This window comes from Marmota flaviventris, chromosome 17 (genome assembly GCF_047511675.1).
Source record: "Marmota flaviventris isolate mMarFla1 chromosome 17, mMarFla1.hap1, whole genome shotgun sequence".
Lineage (NCBI taxonomy): Eukaryota > Metazoa > Chordata > Mammalia > Rodentia > Sciuridae > Marmota > Marmota flaviventris.
In genome coordinates, this window is record NC_092514.1 from 41693649 (window position 1) to 41706610 (window position 12962).

Below are 12962 nucleotides of genomic sequence, written 5' to 3' on the forward strand. Positions count from 1 at the left end.
AATTTTTTTAATCTTTGATAGAAATGTTTTGTCAGAATAATGTCTTGTCAGATTTTGTGTTGACAAAGATTTAAGAATCTTTCCCTCTTCAAAGGAAGCATGGCTGAAGTTAATGAATTACATTGCTACAATGAGTATGGTCTGAACATCAACGTCTCTTCAGTTTTTCTTTAGCTTTTAGCCCACTGATCTTTCATTTGTCAAGAAAGAGCTCCCAGGAACCTCATAGTGTGTGGGGACATATTTAGGGAACTACATCTACAGTTTCCCCAATCCTCAAAAGCATAAGAAGATATATTAAATTAACTAAAAGGAATGCTTTTAGAAATAAATTTCCAACATTCAGTTGCTATATAAATGTAAAACGCACTACAATTCTTCATGACTAGAAAGTCTTTTGAGGGCTGGGATTGTGGTTCAACAGTAGAGCGCGTGCCTAGCACGTGCGAAGCCCTGGGTTGGATCCTCAGCACTACATAGAAATAAATAAATACAATAAAGGTATTGTGTCCAACTACAACTAAAAAATAAATATATATATATTTTTTAAAAAAAGAAACTCCTTTGATTTTGCTACTTTTACTTCTCCATCAGATTTTTAACCCATTTTGTACCAATGTCCCTGATGTGGAACTCTAAACACTTATATAGCATTTGATATATAATTATATACTATAATATAAATATTTAATTATCTGGGGCTGGGGTTGTAGCTTAGTGGTAGAGTGCTTGTCTTACATATGTGGTACACTGGGTTCGATTCTCAGCACCACATATAAACAAATGAATAGGGATGGGGTTGTGACTCAGTGGTAAAGCATTTGCCTAGCATGTGTGAGGCACTGAGTTCGATTCTCAGCACTACATATAAATTAATGAAATAAAGGTCCATCAACAACTAAAATTTTTTTTAAAAGTTAAATATTTAATTATACTATCATATTAACGATACATAAGCTCTAGATTATGATTTCCAACTTATTTGAATACACCTTTGTCAATTTTATTGAAAAAGTCCCAGAATTGAAAACTTGGGACTTAATGGGTTTTAATATCTCCATCCTTCAAACAATATTTGGTTTATTAAAAAGTGCCTGGAGTACTTTGTTTATTTTTGTCATGCTGGGATTGAACCCTGGGACTCATGCATGCTAAGCAAGCACTCTACCACTGACCTAACAGTGGTAGAGAAATGTAAAGTGTGATGAACAGTCACTAATATTTACTCTCATGTATCCAGTCTTGAAATATTTCAATCCTTTTTAAAATTTTTTTGATTACTATGCCCATTAAAGATAGCACCTATTGGGGCTGGGGTTGTGGCTCAGTGGTAGAGTGCTTACATAGCATGTGTGAGGCACTGGGTTCAATCCTCAGTACCACATAAAAATAAATAAATAAAATAAAAGCACTCTATCCATCTACAACCAAAAAGCATATATATATATATTAAAAAAAAAAAGATAGCACCTATAATCTAAGAATACATATGAGCTAAGTTATTTTGCTTATCAAATACTACAGCTTTAGGGATATTTAACAAACGGGCAAAGAGATGTTTGTTGGTATGTCAGGGCTAGAGAATATAACTTCTTAAATACACTGAGTTTTGTTCCAGGATTTACTTGTTATTAATACTTCTGAAATCTAACACCCCAATACCGATGATATCAGAAGCTAAAACAGAAAGTGTAAGCAATTATGTTGACGTGCCAACTGGTTGAATGCGGATGACTTTTTCTGGTTGTTTCAAATTGTCATGATAGTTAAACTGAAAAATAACTTCCTAAATAAAAATCACATCTTATGGTATCCCTGCATACTTACTCTTTCCTGTGATGTTTGATAGCGGAGATGAAGGGCTGTGGGATCCCAATCCACAGCAATATACGCATTTCCAATGAAAGCTCTATCTTCCCCACAATCAATTTTACAGCCTCTGCAAAATCTAAAAAGGAGAAAAAGGTCCATAAAGGAAAAAATAACTATGAAGGGATCTAAATTTTCTAAATCAGAAATATTCTTCCTCCTACTTCCCTCTTGGCTTCACAATTGGTCATGGGATTCTAACTTCAGACTTGGAAAAATACAATAATATTTATTAATACTTATTAGTTCAAGGAATCATATTTATTAATTCTCAAGTCCTTGATTTTACAAAGCACCAAAGAAACAATTGTTAACATACAGGAAGCTGTGAGCATAGTGACAAATAAGCATGGGAACAGACAGAAATTCTAAATTCAGGGCTGGGGTTGTGGTTCGGTGGTAGACCGCTTACCTAGCATGCGTGAGGCACTGGGTTGGATCCTCAGCACCACATTAAAAAAAAAAATCTAAACTCAGTTATTTAATAACTTATCTGCTATAACAATGGTATAACAATTTGTTAATAAAATGATATTAGGTAAAAATATACAATTTTTTTTTTTTTTTTTATGGTACCAGGGATTGGACCCCAGGTCACTTAATCACTAAGCCACATCCCCAGCCCTTTTTTTCATTTAGAGACAGGATCTTGTTAAGCTGCTGAGCCTGACCCCCAAATTGCAACCCTCCTGCCTCAGCTTCCCAAGCTGCTGGGATACACGCATGGGCCACTGCACCCAGCAAAAATATACAACAATGGGCTGGTGATGTGGCTCAGTGGCAGAGTGCTTGCCTCGCACATGTAAGGCACTGGGTTCGATTCTCAGTACCACATAAAACTAAATAAACAAAATAAAGATAATGTGGCCATCTATAACTAAAAAATACTTTAAAAAAAACACAAAAATTTTTAAAGTTGCAGGGAATAGTACACGACAAAGCTATGATTCCAAAGCCTATTTCAGGTTCAGTTTGCTAAGTCCATTACAGTTCTCTAAAAGTCGATTTCAATACTGTCAGGCACTTTGCCTGCTATAACAGAAATGACCAATCAATCTCCATACCTCTGTCTAAATACCCTAAGTATATCATGTTTTATTGGCTCAGAACTTCCAAACTGACAGATAGTTATTGTTTTATGTCTGTGCGGGTTTTGTTTGTTTTTATTTTGAGGTTCTGGGGATTAAACCCAGGGTACTTTACTACTGAGCTACATTCCCAGTCAGGATCTTACTAAATTGCCAAGGATAAACTTGTGATTCTTCTGCCTCACCTTCCCAGTCACTGGGATTATAGGCATGTGCACCATGCCTGACCTAACTGATTTATATTTAAGAAGCAGAAAGTTTAGGGTAAAAATAGTCAAGCATGGTGGTGTGGGCCTATAGTGCCAATACCTGGAAGACTGAGGGACTAAGGTGGGAGGATCCCTTGATACCAGGAGTTCAAGATCAGCCTAGGCAACATAGTAAGACTAAGTTAAAAAAAAAAAAAAAAAAAAAGTTTGAATAATGAGTGTTGATCATAAGGTGATGTACTATAGAGTTTATAAAACCAGCTAAGATTCAAAGGCAAAATTTAGCTGTTGATCTCACAAATAAGATAGGAAGAAAGAAATTCTAAGTTTATTTCAGACTGCTTATTTGCTATTAACTTCTCAAGACTGGAAATCTTAGGAAAAAACTAAAATAATCTGAAGTTGCAATTCTATTAAAATTTTTCTTCTATAGGAGATCACTTTACCTATACCACGGGCACCAAGCACAGGAGTTCCCATCTTTCTGCACAACTCGTAGAGTGAATGGATATTGATAGCCCATACTGTCATCACTGAAATAGAAGAAGAGAACATAAACCTAAGAAGCATTTCTGGCTTGAGGTCCACTTCCTTTTCTTCTTCCCTTAAAGTGATTGTAGGAAGGGGCTTCTGCCATAGCATTATGCTCGTGCTGGTAGCTCAATGTTGCTTATTCTAATTCATCAGCTATAGCCATGTACCAGCCACAATAGGCCACATCTCTGCTTACAGAAGGCATGGATTACTAGATATCTCTAAAATTAGGTCTACGTGGCACGCAAAAACCTTACAAGATAATCTAATCATGAAATCACCAAATATCCTTCAGCCTTAATTTTATCAGAGGATTTAATTCATATTAAACTAATGTTCGACTTTTCTACTCTAAGAACACTGACATACCATTGAAGGCTATATATTTAAAGGTCTTCTTTAATCAGATTCCTTGTTTATGGTACAGGTAAGATAGGCATCCCTTTTTCTCTACGTTAACTACTTAAAGACATAAGCTGCACGTACTATTCTTTTTTTTTTTTTAAGAGAGATTTTTTTTTGTTTGGTATTGTGAAAACCTCCTTCTTCACTCTTCTTTTTTTTTTTTTTTAATTGGTTGTTCAAAACATTACAAAGCTCTTGACATATCATATTTCATACATTAGATTCAAGTTGGTTATGAACTCCCAATTTTACCCCAAATACAGATTGCAGAATCACATCGGTTACACATCCACATTTTTACATAATGCCCTATTAGTAACTGTTGTATTCTGCTACCTTTCCTATCCTCTACGAGAGAGAATTTTTAATATTTATTTTTTAGTTTTCGGCGGACACAACATCTTTGTTTGTATGTGGTGCTGAGGATCGAATCCGGGCCGCATACATGCCAGGCAAGTGCGCTACCGCTTGAGCCACATCCCCAGCCCTGCACGTACTATTCTTTTAACTGCCAATAATTTGTAAGTTATCCAAATTTTTAAAAAATCTACTAAACCTTGCCTGTACAACAAACAACAATTTATACATGATACCATAATATCAAGTTGTACATCTTAAACATATAATTTCTGGGTTGGGGGTACTGCTCAGTGATAGAGCACAAGTTTAGCAAGTGTGAGATTCTGGGTTTATTTCCTAGCTCCAAAAAAAAAAAATCCCTGAAAAACAAGATGCTCCCTCCCTGTCCCCCAACTCCTATTTTTAATTTTAGTTCATAAAGCTGGGAGGAAAAAAAAAAGCAAAGCAAGGGACGTTAACCTAAAAGCAGTATACTTTTTCAGCTCATTTGGCCATTGATAGTGGCTATCACATGGCTGCTAGAAGTAATTAAACCATGATAAAGACTCACTGTAAGGGCAAAAGTGAATAATGTGTCTTGCACAGCAACTCCCCATCTTTCTGCATAACCTGTCCAATGAATGATACTGATAGTCCTTACTGTCCAGTATTCTGTCCAAATCAACATTAAGTGAGAAAGCAAATGAAAGATAAGGAGCCAAAATGAGCAAGCAGCACTCTCACAGGGAACCCTGTATCCACTGAGCAAAAATAACTTCCCTGTTAATTTAGATCTTGAATGTTCCCCAAAGGCCTGTGTGTTGAAAACTTGGTCTTGAGCCCATGGTAGTACTGGGATAGTAGTATGTGGAATCTTTAGGAGGTGGGATAAGTTAGGTCACTGAGGGTATTAGATATTGTGTTTGAAGGGATATTGGAACCCTGGCCTCTTCATGTCTATACCTCCTCACCAAGGTCAGCAGCTTGTTTACTGCCATGATGTACTGCTTCACCAAGGGCTCAAAAGCAATGAGGCCAACTGACCCTGGGTTAAAACCTCTTAAAAACTGTGAGCCAAAATAAATCTTTCCTCTTTTTAACCTGGTTATCTCAGGTATTTGGTATAGTAATGAAAAGCTGACCAATATCCCCACCCTCTAACCATAGTTTCTAATCTGTTTTCTGTTTCCATGAATTTGCTCATTATAGATACTTGATAAAAGTAAAATCATACAATGTTCATCCTTTTGTGTCTGGCTTACTTTACTTAGCATAATGTTTTCAAGCTTCATCTATATTGCAAAATGTGTCAGTGCTTCATTTCTATTGATGGCCATATAATATTCCCCATTGCATATATACTGCTATTGTTTATCCCTTCATCCACTGATAAGACCCTTGGATAGTTTTTAATCTTTTGGCTATTGTGACTTACTAGATCCATTTGATGGAAATCAGAGAGATTTTATCACTTTATTTATAAATATTTCAGTGTGTATTTCCAAAAGATAAACTCTTGTTATCTTTAAAATGGCTGTTAAAATCATTCTCTGTTTAAGCCACTGCAACCTCTATAGTACTCCACTAAAACAGATTTCACAAAGGTCACCAAAGATTGACATTTTATGAAATGTAGTAGGTAATTTTTAGTCCTCTTCTTACTCAATCTCTCTGATTTAAAACAACTGATCATGTCTTCCTTGAAATACTTTCTTCACTTAACTTTTGGTTAACCTGCTCTTTTCTAGGTTTTCTATACACATTACTGGCTGCTAATTCTCCTTTCTCTTTTCAGCCTCTAAATGTTGGAATGAGTCAGAAAATTAGATCTTGGGTATCTGATTGTTTAACTCTTGCTCTCTTAAATGAGTCTTGTCCCAGGGATTTAAATTTCAACTATTAAATGTTTGGTGACACCTTATATATATCTCCAGCAAAAGACATTCAAGTGAATTTCCCTCTTGGATACAATAACAGGTGTACTGAATTTAACTTGATTCTATTCTTTCATGACAAAATCTGCTCCTTCTCCAGTTTTCCTATTTTCATAAAAGGGAACACCATTCAAAAACAATTGCTCAGGCTAAAAACCTAGCCTGAACTCCTTTTTTTTTTTTTCACACACAATCCACATCCAATTCATTAGCAAGTCCTGGGAAAAGTCCTTACCTAGAAGTCCTTTAAATTCAACCCCCCACCTGTCACTTCAAATCTAATCTCACTTATACTAAACATTCATCAACTAAATTGCTTATTATTTGTAGTTATTCTTTAAGCCCTATCTAATAATCAAAATACCCTGTACCATAACAAAGATAAATTTTTTATTCATATTATTACAGAAATAGAACTTTCATTTGCATTATGATAGCAAGAAAATAATCTGTAATTAAACTGAGATACAAATAAGGCACCATAATGCCAATGCTATTCAAAGTCAGTGCATTTATTAATCCAATAGAATAATGGCTGGAGGAATAGAAGGAAAACCGAAAATGCTTATTATCCTTACTTAGATTTATGAAATTATTCCATATTAAAATGACATAGTATAGAAACTATCCAACTGAATCATATATTATGGCATGAGACTTTTTCAGAGTTCATGTATAGATAGGTACACTGTGACTCCCATTCTGAATTTCAAAGACAATCAAGGTAATACAAATTTATTGATAAATTCATACTCTTTACTTTTGTAATAATAGAAGACAAGTATATTACCTGAAGCATCAGCAGGAGAATGAAAGAATTATTAGAAACTGGAATATCTAAGTGACAAAAGGAAGCAGTATATCTTCTTTTATTCAAAAGATCAAACCAAATGGTTCTTTCAAGTGTGACTTAACTTGACATGGAATGAGTCCTTTATATCATAAGAATTCACATAAATTATTCTCTTAGAGTTTGGAAACTTCAAGTCTAGGTTACCCCCGAACTTACCAATCCTGAGCATGGTTACTAGCTTCCTGAGGTGGGAGAGGGCTAGCTAAACGAGATACTTGAATCCAAACTGCATCATATAGATCTTTTTTCCGGGTATGCACAGTACATGGAACAATCAGTGGCATTCCAAAGAGGCTGGGGCGATTCTTCTGAGATGACAGGAAATACAATTCTGTTCTCATCTATATGTACAAATAAGAGAATAGAGTAAAAAGACAGGACTCTGATTCTCCCAAGACTGCCAATAATAGCATTATTAGACATTTTCAACTTAATTACTACTATACTCTTCTTTTATGGAACCATCTTAAAAAAATATGCAATGGTTATTTAAAGTGGAATTACTGAAAGGTAGAGGTATTGCCAATTTCAGACTTATATCAAAGAGTTCAGTATTTAATATTTCCAAAGTACAATTTTCTCTGATAAATACTTGTCACACATACTGAGTCATATGTAAAAACTGGTAATAGTTTCATAGCTCAAGGTCTTTAAATAATTACAACTTATTCTTTCTCTCTCTAGAAAGTATGCAATAAAAACCTCCCTTCAAAATGTAATTTTCTAAGAATAAGCTATTGATAGTGATTGTTAAAGAAGCAATTCCCAAATCTTTGGGACTTCTGAAAACAAGTTATTATTATTATTTTTTTAATATTTATTTTTTTAGGTGTAGGTCGACACAACACAATGTCTTTATTTTTATGTGGTGCTGAGGATCGAACCTGGGCCCCACCCATGCTAGGCGAGCGCACTACTGCTGAGCCACAATTCCAGCCCAGTTATTAATTTATAACAATTTATCCATTCTACTAAAAGCAACAAAGTGACTTTATTTTTGTTTTTTACAGACATGACAGATTGCCAGTTCTTTTATTAGAGTTTTAAATATATGCATTAAACTTTACCTGGGAAGCATCCTTAATGTGGAAATTTTCAGATTAGGGATGCTCAACCCATATATATATATTATATGTAATATAATATATAATATGTATATAATATATGGATATCTATAAAAAATTTGACTGGAAATGACTCCTTAATAAATCAGAAGTTTAGATGGATGGTGGGAGGTCAATATTATTCAAAAAGCTGCTGAGTATTTAGACATTTAATTATTTAAATAGTTTGGTCTTTATGAAGTAGTGAGAAAAGCTAAATCAATAATTTAGGGATTAGCTAGTTTCTAACTGAAAAGACCTTTTTTTATTTCAGATTCTCAAGCATTTTCTTTTGACATTACTCATTTAAGCTTTGCTAAACACAAAGTTTTTTAAGACCTTATTTCATGTGTTGATTTTGTTGTAATACTCGCAGGAACCTAGACAGTTCAGTTCAAATGTATTTTAAAATAAGAAACAGTGAAGCTGCACATCATGATGCATTCCTGTAATCATAGCTATTTGGGAGGCTATGGCAGGAGGACCACAAGTTGGAGGCCAGTCTGGGAAATTCAGCAAGACCCTGTCTCATAATAAAACCCACACAGCACATGCCTGTCATCCAGCAATTTGGAAGGCTGAAGCAAGAGGATTACAAGTTCAAAACCAGATTCAATGATTTAGCAAGACTCTGTCTCAAAATTAAAACACAGAAAGGACTAGGGGATGTGCCTCAGTGGTAAAGTACCCCGGGTTCAATCCCTAGTACCAAAAGTGAAAAACTCCAAACAATTTTCTTTTCTCTCTCTCTCTCTTTTTTAACATTTATTTTTTAGTTGTAAAAATAATATACCTTTATTTTATTTATTTATTTTTATGTGGTGCTGAGGATTCAACCCAGGGCCTCACATGTGCTAGGTGAATGCTCTATTGCTGAGACACAACCCCAGCCATCTGAAGGGTAACTTATCCCAGTGCCCTAGAGCCCAAGTTTACTCAGTTCTTCCCAGGAGAATTTCTACTCCCAGTTCTACTGGGAATTTTCTTGTTTTTTCCTCACAACTTTTTCTTTCATCTGAAAAAACTCAACTCGCTTGAACTCTGCTAAGTTTTACCCTATTTATTTGATCACACTGCCGTTTTCTACTTTTCATTCTTTTTAGACTTCTCTACTTTTTTCTCAAAACTGACTCATCATTTAGTTGCTGTCAATATCCTGTTTTTCCCTTCTCCTATTTCCCAATATTACCTATGTTGCCTAGCCTATTCCTCTTCTGTTACTATCTTGCCCCTTCCCCCCCAAAAAAGGGGGAAAAATTACTTTCAAAGCAATCCAATTGGCCCTTTCAACCATGATATCAAAGGGGTATGAATGGTAGTAACGAAACAAAGAAGAAATGATAAATTCAAATTTTATTTTACTTTGTTTTGTTTTGTTTGTAGTACTAGGATGAAACCAGGGCATTACACATGCTAGGCAAGCACCCTATCACGGAACTACCTAAATTTCCAGTCCTTTTAAAACATTTTGTTGTGAAACAGGGTTTTGTTGTTGCCCAGGCTGGCCTTGAACTTGCAATCCTCCTGCCTCAGTATTCTGAGGAGCTGGGTTTACAGGCATATGCACTGTGCCAGGATCAAGTTGTATTTTAAAAAGAAGGCATGGTCATATATTGAATAAGAAGTTTTAGGAGAAAAGGAAAAAAATAGTAAGAACACTCTCAGATTTTAGACTTTAGCATGAAAGAATGGTGTTGCCATTCACCAAAATAGTGGGAAAAAGAGTTCATTTATAACAGAGAGAGAGAGAATAAAATCAATTTTAGGCATTTCCAAAAGCACTGGTTAGATTATGAAGGAAACTGGTAATAAGGACTAGTCAATGATGAAAATCTAGAGCTGACAATATATTATGGTTCAATGATTTAAAATCCTATAAACACTAAATATCACTTTGTTTTTATAATTTTTATTTTTTAAAGGAATAATTCATATTCTCTTGTGTCTAGACTATTTTCATTAACATTAGAAGATTATAGTGACATAACTAAAAATTTGTTATTTTCATTGCTGCATAGTATCCTATTGTATGAATATATATCAACTGTCTATCCTTTGTACCACTAATGAACATTTAATGCTTCCATTTTTTGTCTTTTCAGTTTGGGTTATTATTGATAATGTTGCTATGAATATTCTTGTACATATTTCCTGATGTACATACCCACTGAGTGGATATCCAGGGGTGGAAATGCTTAGCTTAAGCTAGTAAATTATTTTCCAAAGTAGCTTTATTAATTTACTTACTCATTAGAAGTAGGACTGTTCCTATTGTTCTATTATACCTACCAAGAGTTTTCAATTTTAGCTGTTTTGGTGGGTAAGCAGTGATATAAAAATAAGGTTTTATATTTTCCTGATTACTAGGGTGGCTGATCTTTTTTTTCTTTCTTTCCCAAGGCTTGCTTTTTCACTCTCTTAATGGTGTCTTTTTTTTTTTTTTTTTTTTTAAAACAACTTTTAAAAAAACATTTATTTTTTAGTTGTAGGGGAACACAATACTTTTATTTTATTTTAATGTGGTGCCAAGGATGGAACCCAGTGCTTCACGCATGCTAGGCAAGTGCTCTACTTCTGAACCACAATCCCAGGCTTCTTAATGGTGTCTTTTGATGGAACTAATATTCTCCATTTTAATGAAGTCCAATTTATCAATCTTTTTCTTTATGATTAATATTTTCTGTGTCCTATTTACTATTTAAGAAGTCATTCCCTATACCAACATTATGAATATATTCACTTTTATCATCTTCCAAGGGGCATTTCTTTTTGTTTTCAGAATTAGTTTTATAGTCCTCCTAGATTTAGTAGGTAAAGAAATTTCATATGGACATCCAATTGGCCCAAGCACCATTTACTGAGAAAAATATCTTTCTCTCACTGCTCTGCAATGCCACCTTTGTTGTAAATCAAGTTCTCATACATGTGTGAACCTGTTTTTGAGTTCTCCATTTTATTTTATTGATTTGTCTTTTTTCACACCAACATCACATTGTTAAGTACCAAATTTAAAAAATAAATCTTGGTATCTGCTGTTCAGTTCTCCATGCTTGATGTCTTGAGGGCTGGGGTGCTCAGCGGTAGAGCACTCACCTTGTACATGGGAGACCCTGGGTTCGATCCTCAGCACCATATAAAAATATATGAATAAAATATATTGTGTCCAACTACAACTAAAAAAAAAAAAAAGTGTCTTGACTACTAGGTACAATGGTGCCAGCCTGTAATCCTAGCAGCTCAGGAAGAATGCAAGTTCAAAGCCAGCCTCAGCAATTTAGAAAGGCCCTAAGCAAATCAGCAAGAACCTGCTTCAAAATAAAAACTAAAATGGGCTGGGGATGTGGCTCAATGATTAAGGGCCTCTTGGTTCAATCTCTGGTCGCCATCCCACCCCATCAAAAAAATAAAAAAAATGTCTAGGCTACTCTTGGTACTCTGTATTTCCATGTGACAATCAGCTTATTAAGTCACACATAAGTATTCATATATACAGCTGGGATTATAGGTGTGTGCCATCACACCCCACAGAAATATTTTTAAAATAGTGCCTTATGATCCATGAACACTAGTTTTTACTTCAAATATTTAAGTTCTTTAATATATATTAATATTTTATTGTTTTCTATTATAGATGCCTTGTATATCATTTATAAAACTTTTCCTAGATACTTAATTAATTTTTGGTACTCAACTTTTATATGATAAAAAAATATCTGGAGAGGATAAATGGTAGTCCCTCCAAAAATATATTCATGCTCTAAACCCTGGAATGAGTAACTTCAACCTCATTTGGTAAAAGAGTTTTTGCAGATGTACTTAAGTTGAGGAGCTCAAGATGAGGTCATCTTACATTATCTCAATAGATCCTAAATCCAATGACAAGTATCCTTAAAAGAAAGGAAGAGAGCACAGGAAAAGGCCATGTGAAGAAGAAGAAATTGCAGTTATACAGCCAGCCATAAACTACAGAATATCTGGAGCCAGACGTTAAAAGAGGCAAAATAACATCCTTTCCTGGAGCCTCTGGAAGGAGCAAGGCTATTGATTCCTTGATTTTGTATTTCTTGCATGTAGACTGTGAAAACTTCTATTATAGTAAGTCACCAATTCTGTGGTAATTTGTTACAGAAGTCCTAGGAAATTAATATAGTACCTTTTCTTTTTAAAAAAATATTTCATTTTATTTTGTTATATAAGTGATATACTTGATATTTTTTTTCTTTTCCTTCCTTTCTTAGGTGGTGTTGGGAATGTGCTCAATATGCTAATTAAGCAGTGCTATACTTGACTTTTTTATATTGACTTTGTACCTCACAAAGCTTAAAGCAGGGGCTGGGGATAGCTCTGTTGGTAGAGTGCTTGCCTTGCCTGCATAAGACCCTGGGTTTGATCCCAAGCACCTCCCTCCCCCCTCAAAAGCTTAATTCATTGGCTTTTTATTTGAGTAGGGAATAGTATTTTTTATCTATAATAAATGTAAATAAAAAAACTAGAGTAAATTTTTAAACATAGATCAGGTAATAATGGATCTTAGAAACTACCTACCAGCACCATTCCTGTATTTTTTTCTATTTATTTTTTTAATATTTATTTTTTAGTTGTAGTTGGACACAATATCTTTGTTTTAT

At 34.5% G+C, this 12962-nt stretch overlaps 1 protein-coding gene across 3 annotated transcripts in view; it reads right to left on the bottom strand.

The window, feature by feature from the left end:
- The window catches only part of Usp32 (ubiquitin specific peptidase 32), a 167360-nt gene that overhangs the window by 12242 nt on the left and 142156 nt on the right, over positions 1–12962 (bottom strand). For all 3 annotated transcript variants that reach the window (XM_071603755.1, XM_027950240.2, XM_071603754.1), the window contains exons 27-29: positions 7388–7572; positions 3613–3699; positions 1828–1948 (exon numbers count right to left, since the gene is read on the bottom strand). In XM_071603755.1, coding sequence (XP_071459856.1) covers positions 1828–1948; positions 3613–3699; positions 7388–7572 — 393 coding nt within the window. The remainder of the gene's footprint in view (positions 1–1827; positions 1949–3612; positions 3700–7387; positions 7573–12962) is intronic.